The sequence below is a fragment of the Mytilus galloprovincialis genome, chromosome 7 (genome assembly GCF_965363235.1).
Source record: "Mytilus galloprovincialis chromosome 7, xbMytGall1.hap1.1, whole genome shotgun sequence".
NCBI lineage: Eukaryota > Metazoa > Mollusca > Bivalvia > Mytilida > Mytilidae > Mytilus > Mytilus galloprovincialis.
In genome coordinates, this window is record NC_134844.1 from 23,538,066 (window position 1) to 23,553,003 (window position 14,938).

General features: G+C 31.9%; 1 protein-coding gene across 2 annotated transcripts; it reads right to left on the minus strand.

Moving 5' to 3' along the window:
- Positions 1–7,734: 7,734 nt before the first annotated feature.
- On the minus strand, positions 7,735–13,884 carry LOC143082590 (fibrinolytic enzyme, isozyme C-like). Of its 2 annotated transcripts, none has more exons than XM_076258332.1 (7): positions 13,780–13,884; positions 12,783–12,841; positions 12,211–12,386; positions 10,727–10,808; positions 10,012–10,192; positions 9,129–9,271; positions 7,735–7,942 (listed from the first exon to the last, which is right to left on the minus strand). In XM_076258332.1, the coding sequence occupies exons 1-7, from the start codon at positions 13,817–13,819 to the stop codon at positions 7,778–7,780; spliced, it is 846 nt and encodes a 281-aa protein (XP_076114447.1). In that variant the 5' UTR covers positions 13,820–13,884; the 3' UTR covers positions 7,735–7,777. The 2 variants fall into 2 exon arrangements, with proteins under 2 accessions (XP_076114447.1, XP_076114446.1); XM_076258331.1 differs by lacking the exon at positions 13,780–13,884 and adding an exon at positions 13,623–13,697.
- Positions 13,885–14,938: the final 1,054 nt, after the last annotated feature.

The following is a 14,938-nucleotide window of genomic DNA, read 5'->3' on the forward strand; positions in this document are numbered from 1 at the left end:
CAAACCCTATAAAGATTAAGTTTAGTTTTGATACGGATGGAATCTTTATGTTTACGTCAACTTTAACCGAAAGTTAGTTATATTATTAAAATTATAAACTTTGTGCGTGTACATATAAATCCGTAGATTTTTTAATCAATTTACTCCACATTGATACTGATAAAAAGAAAATAACCAACTTGACGATTTCCAAGGAAAAGTCTCCATCAAATGGCAGAAAACAAAAACGCAAACGAATGATATCTCTGTTTGGGATGGGCATTTCCTTTTGCAGAAAATGGTGGATAAAACCTGGTTTTATAGCTAGCTAAATCTATCCCTCTCACTTATGTTACAGTCGCATAGAAATCCATCATATTGACAACAGTATGTTGCAAAACCAGACAGACATGAAAGACAAAAATGTCAACAATTGAGGTACAGCAGTCAACATCGTGTTATTATCTTGCCAATTATGATAAGTTTTATACGTATTTGAAATATTTCGCCAACGGGAACTATATACATAAATAGTCTCATAACACACATATTTCCATATATTTTAAATTCATCTTAAGAATAGTGTCAGTGCACTGACTACTATACTGATTAGAAACTTAAGGAAAAAGTAGTTTACCGCTGTTCAAAAATCACAAATCGATTTAGTTAAAACAAATCCTAGGGAAACACGTCGACTATAGCAGAAAAACAACGGAATACAGAAATACAGAACAGCTACAAAAACAAACGCCATCATAAATAGGAACGAACTATTCGAAACAACTGTTTTAATCCTGGTATCTATGATGGGTTTATTTACAACCACTGGGTCGATGCCACTGCTGGTGGAGATTTATTTCCCCGAGGATATCACCAGCCAAGTAGTCAGCACTTCTGTGTTGACTTGAGTTATCATTAAAATACTAAGGCTTTTTACCTCAAGAATAGATAACCTTAGCTGTATTTGGCAAAACTTTTAGGACTTTTTGGTCTTCAATGCTCTTCAACTTCGTACTTTATTTGGCCTTTTACACATTTGTTTATTCGAGCGTCACTGATGAGTTGTCTGGCGTAAATATAAAATTTTAATCCTGGTATCTATGATGAGTTAATTATTCCTCACTTGGAACAGGAGTTTTATGAAACAAATGGCGGGTTGAATCTATATTTATAGATTGCCCAAAAAACCCAGACATTTGACAAAAAACTTAAACGATACTGATACTCACTTTTAAATAGTATTGGCGATACGTGTTATATTAGTGAACTAAAATACTCTGAATGATACATATATCGTGGATATAAACATGATTTCAATGACCTTCCTAACAGGAACTCATCCACTTGAAATCAATATGCACAGTATGATAATACTACTGTACTTACAACATCTTTTAATTACTAGTCAATGAGGTGATCACTTAAGGTATTGTTTTACGTAGGACATGTTTAAGTGTCGTGATTAAACTCATATTCATAATTTTTCACGTAATGCGTTTTAATAGCACGAGTGTGCATGTTAATAATGCGCACTCCTTTGTCGGTAAACGTGATATTTTGTAAATGTTTCCATGTCAACTCAATAAATTATGTAATATGTACCTTGAAAAACGTTTTAAAAAAATACCGACCTCCAAACAACAAAAAGTCCGTAATCAAAATGCAAAACTAAAAGCTCAAACGAACTGTCATATTTCTTGGTAGTTGTTTCAATTATGATATAGTCGTAAATACAACATATGGTAGGATCTGTAAGACGAGTTTTCTTAAAATTTTATTTAATAATACAGTTTCCTCAAAGACACGTGTAGCTATAGACGAATTTCAAAAAATACGTTTATCCAACGCTCGGCGCAGAATAGTAACGCAAGATATTTAGCGGAAATAGACTATAAAAGGCGATTACTTATCATAAGTTGACAACTAAGGTCAATGCCGAAGACGTTCGTGTTACTGTTCAGATGAAAAGCAAAACAAAAACCTTATTTCTGGCTCTTTTTTTCGGTTACCATTTAATTCAATCATTATTTCATAATATCCGAGGCAAATACTTAGAGCAAGACTTGTCTTAAAAATTGCAATATAGATTGTATATCACAAATATCTTTACACAATTATGTGTCACCGATGTCGAACGAGAAGGTAGAAGTAGCAAATACTGATTGGAATGTATGCGGGTAAAAATGTTGCAAAAGACTTGCAGCGATAATTAAAAGAAATTTTGATAATAATAATAATGACCTCTTACACTTTGAGTAAAAACTAAGGTGTTGTTCAGAAACACACTTATTAAATTAGGATCAACGAGAAAGCAGCTTCAAAACACATCTAAGGTCCACAAAAGAGTAAATTAACAAAAATACCAAACTAAGAAAATTCCAAACGAAAAATATCTTATCAAATGGCAAAATTGAAGGCGCAAAAACATCAAACGAATGGACTTCAAGAAGTGAGAATATTTTGATTTCCAAATCATGTGTCGATTTTTAAGGTGTGTCAAGTAAGTACACTTCCATATCATCTACAATTTATCGATAGAATTTTAAAATAACCTGTTTTCTACTATTTGTTTTGAGTCAATGATCAATTAATTCATTACAATAAGCAACACCAAATAAAGAATTTAACTATTATTTTAACATTAGAATTACTGTGACCGTGTGCATTGTTTATGAAGCTATTCGTGGTGAAATATACCTTGCAGCGGAGCAATAGATATTTTGATGTGAGCTGTGCGGTCCCATATGAAACTCTGGCATGTTATATCTTAATAAAATAAATAGTTTGAGATCGCTCAGTAAATTTGTTTCTTGTGATTTTTTTCATTGTATAATTCAGTTTCTATTTAAGTCTTTTTTTCGGGGGAAAGGCGAGAAGGGGTTAATCGATAGGCCCTTATAATTTGCTTTCGTTAACCAAAATCTCCTTTATTTACATTAAATAGTTTTTTTTTATATTGAAAAATTAGGAATCTTTTCAAACTTTCTTCTATATTTCTAACTAGATTTCACACCACGACAACCCTATTAAATATAGCAGAATACATGTCCTTATACAATTGTCATAAACGTGTGTACAAAATCACGTTACATATAAGAACAATTAAACATGTAAGTGTGTAATAAGGAAGGTAAGCTCACATTAGAGGACGTATAAATTTAGGAATGATATTAAATCTTATATTTCAAACACCAAGTAAGACCGAAAAGGATAAAAGCAAAACATTTCGAAAATTTTCAGACGTTAAATAACTAAGGAATATGCAGGTGGTGTTTAATGCAGTATATTTTGATTCATGATTACATTTATATACAGAGTTTGTTTAATGTGTTGTTGAAATGTTTGATGAAACCTTTTCTAGTATAACCCACCCTTGTTTTCGTCTTCACTTATGACATTATCAAATTCCACACTAGTCAGTGAGTTTTGATCTGAAATGACCGACACGACAGATGCCGACATGCAAAAATACCGAAATCTAAGGAACATTCATAACGGGGAAGTCCATAATAGTAACAATATCGGAAAGAGATTGGAAACAATTGTCATTTTTCTGACGATACAAGCATTTTCCGAAAAGAATATGGGAGAGGGGGAAAGCCTTATTTTATAGATGGCAAATAAGAACGTCCTTCCTATCTGGAGCCCCTGCACCTCGCAAACTTCTGCAGAGAAAATTAACAATGTTCCAATAACGTTTGTGAGTAATTGTTTGTTTGATCGTTTTATAGCTCTTTTTCTATAGTAACACCTTCATTTCTTCTACTGGTGGATTTGTATTTCCACTTAAGTTACTTTCCTCTTTTTTCTAGTAACGAAATTATTAATGGCATAATGCTATCGATCGCCCAAATCTTCGTTTATTCACATTAAATAAACAGTTTTTTTTATTTATCAAAATATTAGATAGAAATTTGCATTGTTCCTTTACATTTCCAACAGGAGGAAACAGTTCCGTGTAAAATTGTTATAAAAATGTGTGAACAAAATTCTCATACAGATATCTGAACACAAATAAATATTTTACAACTTCAAGATATGCTTACCCTTCCGAATCACCTGAGACCATCCCCAGTTTTAGGTGGGGTTCGTGTTTATTAGTCTTTTAGTTTTCTATGTTGCGTCTTATGTAATATCATTTGTCTGTGTGGGGTTTTTTTAGCCATGGTGTTGTCAGTTTGTTTACGATTTATGAGTTTGAATGCTCTGGTATCTTTCGCCACTATCTTTAAAGTGTGTTATAAGAAAAAACTTTATAAACCCGGAAAGGATTAAAACAAAACAATCATAAAATTTTCAGCTTTTACAGCAGAAAAGCATGTCCTTATATATATAATTGTCATAAATGTGTGAAAAAAATCACGATACATATAACATGTATAAGAATACAACATTTAAGTGTGTTATAAGGAAGGTAAAGTTCACATTAGACAGCGTGTAAATTTAGGAATGATATTAAATATTATATTTCAAACGCTAAGTAAGCCTGGAGAGGATAAAAACAAAACATTTATAAACTTTTCAGTTTTATATAACGAGGTCAAAGACTGTTAGATGTTGAATGTAATGTATTTCTATACATTTATTTCTATGATAAAAATTTTACAGAATTAGTTTAAATAGTTGATGAACACGTTTCAAGTACAACACTTTTCTTCATTTATGACATCACCAACATTAACCACTTATCAGAGAGTTTAATCATCTAGGCGAAAAAGTTATAACAAAAATACAAAACTCCAAGGCAAAGGGAAAGTCCATAAAACCTGACATAACTAAACTTTGTCAACCAATAGAACGAGTGGATAACAGTTGACATTTTATCGATTTGATTTCCTGGTTAAGTATCATGTCCCCCTTTTCTAATAAAGAAAAAACTTTATTTAATTTAATATGGGAGTGTAAAGCGACCTGGTACATTTCGCTCAAACTGAAAAAATAAACCTAACAAAAAGAGCTCACATTACAGCATTGAACAATTGAAAAATAAATATAACAACTGGAAAAGATATGTCAAATATATCAAAACAAACGTGTTGGGAATATCACACAGCTGGTTCAATTTTCTGTACTAAATATAAGCTACCATACGATATCTCCGTATTCTTTCATTCTGATCATAGTAAATAGTATCGCTAGTCTACGAATGCATTTACAGTGATGTTGTTCCATATCATAATGTTTGAAAATAACACAACTCGTTCAAAACCAAAAATGTCAAGAAAAGAAATCAACAAGTATAATAAAAATGTCAAAATATAGTTAAGAAGATTTGTCCGTATGGTCTTACCTTAATAGTGTATTTAAAACTGTACAGAATACTACCACTGGTTGTTTAGATGATAAAAAAGTCGTCTATATTAAAATAGAATATGTCATCCTACATGTCCTATGAATCAGACCAATTGTTTTATGGATGTTTTAAGTTTAGATGTATTGTTGAATAAAGCTTCAGGAAATTGTACTTCATGAAGCAATATAAATATAAATAAAACTCTATTTTGAACAAGTAACATTAAGTGTGACCGTATATGTGAATTATTTTTTTGAATAAGGAAAAAAGGTTCTCAATTTTTAATTTAAAGATTGTTAACACTGTTTTTTGCAGTTATCTTAAAACATTGAACCTGCTGCTAACATCAGTCATCTGATAAAAAAAAAACAAAAAAACTTGCAAATGAGGAAAAGGTATGTTTAAGATTTGCAACCTAAGCCAATGGATGCTTCTAGAATCGTCGACTATATGAACTATTTATTGTTCTACACTAATATATAGCGAGTTGTACTTCAGAATATAATTTATAAAGCAACAGTAAAGGACGACACAATGCTCGGATAATTTAATACCAATGTAATAAATTTTCATATATGAAAGCGCTAGTTATTTTAACGAGCTGTTATTATATGGTATATAGTCTGCGGTTTTTAAATTTCACTACATACATTGTGTACGCCGTCGTATTTATTTACTTTTACAACAATATCTCAGTAGCATGAGTTCGAATCCCAGCCAGGGAAGAACAAAAAAATGCTTTCGCAAATTTACTTTCGCAAATTCACAGATCTAAAATTGTTGTGTTGATATTTTGACAAACTATATATACAGAATGTGTTTTTAGCATTGAATCACTATAACTGGTTATACGATGGATAAACTATGTCGTAGAGTTGTCGCTGGTTCAGATGTACTTATAATATAATAACTTCTGTGAATGCATGCTACATTAATTTGTAAGATCCTCTACGATAGATAATTCAGCTGGTCTGTTAAACTTTTATCATCATGCCTAATATATCATATTCTGTGTTTCGACGCTAGGTTAAAAAAAAAACTGAAAGGAAACGTAACACCCGGCCACCGAAAACTTTATTAGAATAGAGCCTAGGTTGCGAGTGGTCATGCTACTGTAATATCGTGGAACAAATCGTCCCGCACTTAATTGAAAACAACGTTCAAACCTATGATTTGCATTGGATAAAAATCTGCAATACAAATTAAATACAGTATCCTCATATGGTCTAAATACAGCACAAACTACATTTTCCAAAAGACTAAAAATAAGTATATATATATACACAGTCACGTATATTGAATTATAGTGTTTTGTTTATATTATGATATTCAGGATTTTGGATTAAAATCAATCGACCAAAACTTACCTGTTTTATTACTGGTCTATTTTTACCCCTTACACATTATGTATCAGTATTGTTAAAACTTGTGACACTTGAAGAAGGCCATTTGTTGAGCCGAAATATTTGTCAACACGATTTAATAACAACATTTTCGTATATTAACATCTTATATCAGAACCGTTGTGCAAATTTTTAGACTGATATATATATAAGTCTGAAAATTACACCAAACAGTGTTAGAGTTAGATTTTCTACTGAAAAATTTTTGTCCGTCGCTCAGCGGTATTCGAACTCACACCTTTGATACACTACAGCTCCAATCGCTTAGCCTCATGTTCAGCGCTCTAGTCCACTCTACCACATCCTCTATTTAAAAAATATAACTTAAATAGTCGTAATGTTACCTTGTCACGGAAGGCTTATCTAGAGATAGACATGAGACACTTTTTGCACACTGAATAACGCGCGTAGCAGGTTATTTAACAGTGTGCACCACATTTTTTATGTTATTTTGAATAGACAGAAAAAATATGACAGTCATTTCTTATAATTTAATTCTAAATTCAATTTTAAACCGTAGAAAACCATGAAAAGACGTTGATGACGTCACGGTCACATTACTAAATTATGTCTATGGGCTCATAACAAAATAACGTCAGCCAATCAGAAGACGCGTAACATCCAAAATTACTTTATTTTATTATACAGTCACTAGAAATAAGCATGTCAAACAAACAAGTCTAAACAAGTGACAAACCATACAATATATATGCCCACTGGATCTTATAGTGATAGAGATACATGGTTAATGCAAATATTAATATATGTCTGAAAATTACACCAAACAGTGTTAAAGTTAGATTTTCTTCTGACAAATTTTTGTCTGTCCCTCAGCGGGATTCGAACTCACACCTTTGATACACTACAGCTTCAATCGCTTAGCCTCATGTTCAACTCTCTAGACCACTCGACCTCATCCGGTATATAAAAAATATAACTTCAATAGTCGTAGTATTACCTTGTCAAGGAAGGCTAATCTAGATATAGACATGAGACATGTATTTGCGTTTTATTTTGGTATAAGGTTAACTGTAAGAAAAATAAAACAAACAAGCAAAGTTAATGCCATTAAATGTGTTTTAATGTAAAACCATCAGCAAGTTTAAAAACAATTACATTGCTCTGACACCCATGATCTAAAAGAGGAAATTCTTGTATAAACGCTTGGATATGTTCCGTCACAGCTACTAGCACCCCATGATGTTAAACCCGCCAGCTTATGGGTCCTTGTGTCATCTAAGCACGACATCGGGCCTCCACTATCACCCTAAAATATTCAATGATATAAATGTACTTTAAAAAGCCTGCAAACTCTAACTGAATTAGTTAATACAGCTGTTTCCCTTACCACCTCTCTTTTGGGGATATATCTAAGATTCATAGATATTTTGTTTTGTTTACCTACTGGTTCCCAGATATAATGTCAATAATTCACATTGTGGAGACATAACTTTTGAATGTTAACAGTATACATATACACGAAAAGCGAAGAAATTGAATTCCGAGGAAAGGAGGTGCAGTACAGAATTTGAGTATAAATTTAGAGATTTTCGGGGTCTATAATTGTTGAAAATATGACCTTTGAAAAAAAATAGTATTGCATATGAGCTTAACATTATACAATTTCATGATACAGTTTTTAACGAAACTTCATAGTATAAGTATTACAGTTTTAACCGTTAAAGGAGTTTTAATCAGAAATTACATTATCTCTATTTACAGAAGTGCAGCTTACAACTTCTAACTTCAACAAAATGTCAAATTATCTCCGAAACTACATGTAACCAATCGGATTCGTGATTTAAATCATTTCATAGAATATCAACGTAATACGGTAGCAGATCTTCATAAAATCTTTCAATTTAAAATGTTTACATTAAGAATACTAATTAATGAGTCGTAATTATGATAACAATGATTTAGAAATTATACCACATGATTAAATACAGATAAAAAAATCAAGAGTTGGGTATAGTACTTAGGTCATTATTTTAATTCGCAGTAATGAATTTGAAAGCACTGCGAACATTTTAGACCGTGTTTTGAAATTTTTTTTTTCTTTCGTTTTCCTATTCTATTGACTGTTTCACCCTCACAAAATTATTGCCAACAAATGATAACAAAAGAAGACACTGACTTACACAAAAAACGTTTTGTTTTATAATTTGCTTGTCACTTTCAGAAGTTTGAAGTGTACTGCGAGGCTTTAATAATTCAAACATACATTCTTTCTTTCTAACAAAAATTTAATAAAAAGTAAGACGAATATTTGAAATGTATAAGAACCGAAACAGTTGGAATTATATTACAAAAGGACGTAAAAAAACTAAAATCCATGTATAACTAAGAATCATACCATACATACCAATGTTAATAAAAAAAACTCTTCTTATTTAAGAATGAGAAGAACAATGCTTATCAAGTACATTGATAAAATTTATTGTATTGCTTACATTGCATGCTGATTTTGTTTCTTCAAAAATGCAAATGTGATCATCACGAATGGTTGAAGTAACTGATTGCCATCTTGTCCTACATTCACTGTTTGTTATAACTTGCATCGTTACGTAGAGCAGATTTGTTGGTGAACTGCCACCTGTAAATTAGTCAGGTAAACCATGTACCGGTATGTTGTAATTAATAGTGTAGACAGTAAAGAAAATCATATAAATTCATATGGGTTATATCATTGAAGAATTGTGATCGTTCAACAGTTTGAAATATCACGAAATTCTTTTAAAATGAATGCTTCGTCACTTGGTCTTTCTTTGGCAATTAGACCTCATCGGTCGAATAGAGTGAGGAAGTATACAAAATAATGTCAAACTGAATAAAATCCCAATAGATATTTCTTCATATGTGTTTGGTGTGAGCTATGTTTTGGACCGTACTTTGACCTAAAAAGGTTTACTTTTACAAATTATGACTTGGATGGAGAGTTATCTCATTGGCACTGGTATTGTTTTATTTTTTTTAATATCATATTTTTTTGTATGTAGTAATGAGACAAAATGTAAAGAATTCACTTTTATAATTTATTCCGACTGTTCAATACCATAAGTAAAATATTAGGCAAATGTCACATAGTGATCTGGTTATCATGTGATCGGGTATATGTAAGCTTCTTGTGATCAATGTGTAAATCTAAAGAATGGCTCCACCTTACTCATGCAAAGTTTACTTTATGTGGATTTGACAACTATCATGCTTTTTATGTTGATCGTGGTCGTAAAGCTCCTATTTTTTTAGTAGTTATAGTATTTTGCTTTCAAACGTTTGGGTTGAATTTGTTCGTATGATAATAAATATTATAGATAAATCAAAGATAAGTTTTACCTCCGCTTGTAAGACCCCAGCCAGAAATGTTACAACTTTTAAAGTCAAAATTTTCTCCAGCATCTGCCATCGCAATTTTATTCACTGAACCGCCATTGGTCAAAGTCAGTGATGAAGAAAGCTCCAATAGGGCAATGTCATTTGGATAACCATCTGCTCCAACTGCAGAATACTGCGGATGCTATAATTATAACATAAAAGTTCTTACTCATCATTTATCAGTTTAAAGATTAGACATAGAAGTTTAAATAAGAATTTGTTAATACAAAAATGATTTTGTTTCGTTTTTAACATGAAATAATTGCCATTGGACGTTTTGAAACCAACAATCATCAATTTTGTATTGTTATAGAAAACACAAGTTCGGGTAACCAAATGGTTGCAAGTAGATAACGCCACAGTAACACTTCTGCAAACGTTACAGGAAAATTAAGTCAATTATATCATCATTCCCTGTAAAGTTATTCCGTCATTTGCCGAAACTTACGACGATTATACGAGCGGCTTATAGTTTATTTCCATTTAGGACGAGAACAAAATTTATCTATAAATATCTTATGTAGATTCTGCAAAACTAAGTGAATGACATGGAAAGATTTTAATTTCCAATGGCAAAAAGGTTATGCTTGAAGTGTGTGATATATATTACCTGACAGTTGGTCATTTTCTGGTTCTGAATGTAATCGTTATAATAAGTTTGCAATATTAATCTTACCATAATTATTCTGCTGACTGAGACAGTCTGTGTAGCTTGTGCATGAGCATTTGCACCAGCTCTGATTCTAAGATTTCCTGCACTGTAATACATACAAATTATTTGTTGGCACATGTTTAGGCATATTGTCCTATGTAATATGAAACCTTTACTTTTACAAGAGGGACGAAAGATACCAGAGGGACAGTCAAACTCATAAATCGAAAATAAACTGACAACGCCATGGCTAAAAATGAAAAAGACAAACAGACAAACAATAGTATACACGACACAACATAGAAAACTAAAGAATAAGCAACACGAACCCCACCAAAAACTAGGGATATTCTCAGGTGCTCCGGAAATTTAAGCAGATCCTGTTCCACATGTGGCACCCGTCGTGTTGCTTATGTAATATCAAATCCGTTAAATAGTCCAATTCGGTAGGTCACATTCATGAAAGGGAAGGGGATTGTAGTTACGACGTAAGGGAAATATCCAATATCATTTGTGAAACGGTTATTCTATAACGGTCAACCAACTCGTTATGGCGTCCGAAAATTTACGAAGAGATGATTTCAAATTCACAATTTTGAACTCTTGGTTAAATAGCTTCCTTGTGAGCAGCAACCCTCTATCAAGAAAATCATGATAGGAAATGCAAGCACTGGAATATCGTATCAATTGGGAGATATATAACTGGGATCAGATTTATGCCTTTTGGTTTTGAGTTTAAGTTTTAAAAAAGTGCATTGTAAAATTGCTTTCAATATTACCTAGTGTCTGATGGTCATCCTAAATAGACGAAAAATTATAGTTTTAAACAATCCCTTAAAAGCTGCAGCAAAATATTTCAATTTACTAACATTTTATCATGTTTATACAACTATAAAACATCTGAGGAGGTCAAATAAAAGTCACAGTTTATGAACTGAATTCATTTACAATTTGTATAATTACTTGTAAGTCTCCCATTTCTTCCATATGGCTATATTTTTTTTGTCATACATTAATAAAAATGTGTTTCAGTACAAACTATTACAGATGACAATGATAGGTATTTGAGAAATGAAAAAAAAAACTGCTGAAAGGAATTCATGAAAAAGTGCATTTTTCTGAGTGTTTGGCCATGGAGGGGATATAGCTCGTAAATCAACATTTGTAGTAGTAAGTATTTTGAAATAAAAGCAGGACTATAAAATTAAAGATTAAAGATATTTATAGATTATCGTTATTCATCTCAACGAGATTGATTTTATTGCTTGAGCCGGTACGGCGAAAGCGAGCAAAGCAATCGGGTTGAGATGACCAATGCTAATATGTTTATCGCTATTTTACCTATGACGACCATTGTCAATTTCATGTCAATTTCATAAGCAACGCTACTTGCCTCCTTAGTTTCTAGCGATAATTTTCCATCTCAAGCAAATGCATATTATGAAAAATTATCACCAAAAAAAATCAAAGGAAACATGCACAAAATAGCAATAAATCACAAAACTTACGTCTGACCATCCACACAGTGTGCGGCAGTAAGGATCCATTTTCCATCTATTATGTTTCCACCACAAATATGACTCCAAATTAGTCCAAGGAAACCTTGTTGTAAAGAGATTTGCCACGGGAATTCTGTAATTTGAGCATTCTGACCATTTACGATTTTCCCAGACAGTAGTTGATCCTATTAAAATGAAGCTTTTACAATATTACAGTTATTTGTAATGAAAAAAGTGTAACAAAATGTAGTATAAATATTATTTACGTTAAATGTAACATATATAGTGATATCAAATACTATCTTCATAACATATTGTAGATTGACTTAATTAACGAACTCTAAACAAGGGCTAGTTACCAATTTAGTGTGTCAGTTCTACAATTTTAAGACTAAACGGTGTGATAAAATTATAATTTAATATGTATTAAAAAGAAAAAGAAGATATGACATCAATTAAAAGTACATCATTCATTGCTTGGTCTACTTGTTTCAATACAATCGTATAAATGTTGCGTCAAACAAATCGAAAACGTTTTACATAACAAATAAATAGAAGAATTCACAATTGTAAACACTAACCTGTTCATCAGCTAGTTCACGAAGAATCCTACCAGGCTGTACAATCGTAGGGGTACTCCCTAAAAGGTGAGTTATTTTAGACGTTATCATATGGTTACATGTGAATTTCAATAAACAACAGTTGTAGCTTATGTTTACAATTAAGTGTTCTATCTCAAATTGTCGGTTGAGTCCCTTCAGTCTGTGAACAAAAATAAATGATTTTTTCGATTAATAACCAAACTTGTTGTGATTTCTACGTCTAACAGTCAGATTTGTGTTTCTTTTTTTTCAATTTAAACAATACATCGAATTAAACCATACCGATGATCATGCCCTTCTAAATGACTCTCAGAGCCAATAGTTATGGTCGTCCAAGGTTTTTAACCATTATTGAGTTAAAAATTGGTAAATCTAAACGTCTACCAAAAATGTGGTCAAAGCCATTTAGTCATATTTATATAATGTCATCAACGCTACTTCTAAAAGAGTAGGAATTAAAGGCCCTAGGCTAGCATTATACATGTTCTACTTAATTTGCAATAAAACATTAGAAAAAAAGAAACGAAAACCAGTTCAAATAGAAATGAAAAAAATAATCTCAACACTGATAACTCACAAACACTCTATGCTCATTTGTGAATTAATGAGTTGTTCGTTTGCTCGTTGGTTTTCATTTAATATAGAAATCTTGAATTACCGGTAGTTAACTAATTCAGTAAAAATCCCTACATCTCGTGTGCCCTCTCCTCGCCTTTGTAGTGTTACAAAAGTTGATGCAAACAAGACAGTCAGATGCCAAACAGATACTACAGTTCATAAATGACCACCGATGTCAGTCGAAAAAAAACACTCTTTAACCTGCATAGGCAACAAATCCAGACATCTCGTGCGCTCTCGTCACCTTTGTAGTGTTGTAAAAGTTGATGTAAACAAGACAGTCAGTTGCCAAACAGATATTGCAATTCATAAAAGACCACCACAGTTCGATGTCAGTCGCAAAAAACTCTTTACTTACCTGCATAGGCAACAACAGTGATGAGAAGTAATACCTTCATATCGAAAATATGGAAGAAGTAAATAATTAAAGATCTTGGCTCATATTTATATAGATATTTACAGCTTCCAGATGTTACTTTCTCAATCTTACAAGAATAACACTTTTAATAGTCACTAAATTAATAAATTGAATTTTAATAGATTATAAAATATAAATCTTACAGTAGCTAAAACAAACGTGATGGGAAAACGACATCAGTGCTTTTGACCTGTTATTACCTCTTACGTCAAGTACCTTTATTGTTGAAGTTACTCAAGAGAAGCACGCAAGAACGAAAGATTTATAATTGTCCCCATTGTCTTCATATTACTTCACATGACCTTTGTTGATTAATATGTTACTGTTTTAGGTTCTCGTTCACTCAATGACCTACCATCCATATTACGACGTTATAAATGTCCCTTTCTGTGTATCAAAATTGTGATCAATTGTTAGCAAAGTATTATTTCATATGTAAACTAACAGTAAGGATATAGCACTATTATCAGTCTAGTAGGTATCATGTATCTTGCAATAGATGTCTAGTTGTTCAATAATTACACAGCTTCAGACCAATCCAGTGTTTACAAAGACTATTCTGATATTAAGTAGAAATAGTACAAAACTTGCATTTGGAAATCGCTCAAGAAGTAATATTCTTAAACTTACATGTTTGTGATTGAAAAATGCAACACAAATCTGGTGATACATATAGTAATCTAATTTATAAGAAAACAAAACCGGTTTTGAATATTTCGCTTTCTTTTGATTTCAGATGGTCCTAAAAGATTTATGGATATGCTAAATTTGATTATGAAGATTCTGGAATATTTAGGAATTCTTAAAAACAATAATGTTGACTTATTCCGCGTCTCATCACATCGGTGCATAAGATATGAAGTGAGCAGGTCTTCTACCTTCTAATAGAGAATGACTGTTTTATTGAGTTCTAAAACAAAGTGTTCAGTTGAAGCAAGTACAACATCGCACCAAACTGACATGGTTGTCTGTATTAACGTCATGTAAAGGTGAACGGAAACTCCTCGACAAGCGTAGATGTTAAAAGTTTTGTTGGTCTAAAAAGAAGAGATAAATGTATTTGTGTTAATACATTTTAATAGTTTGAATGTGTTTCTAC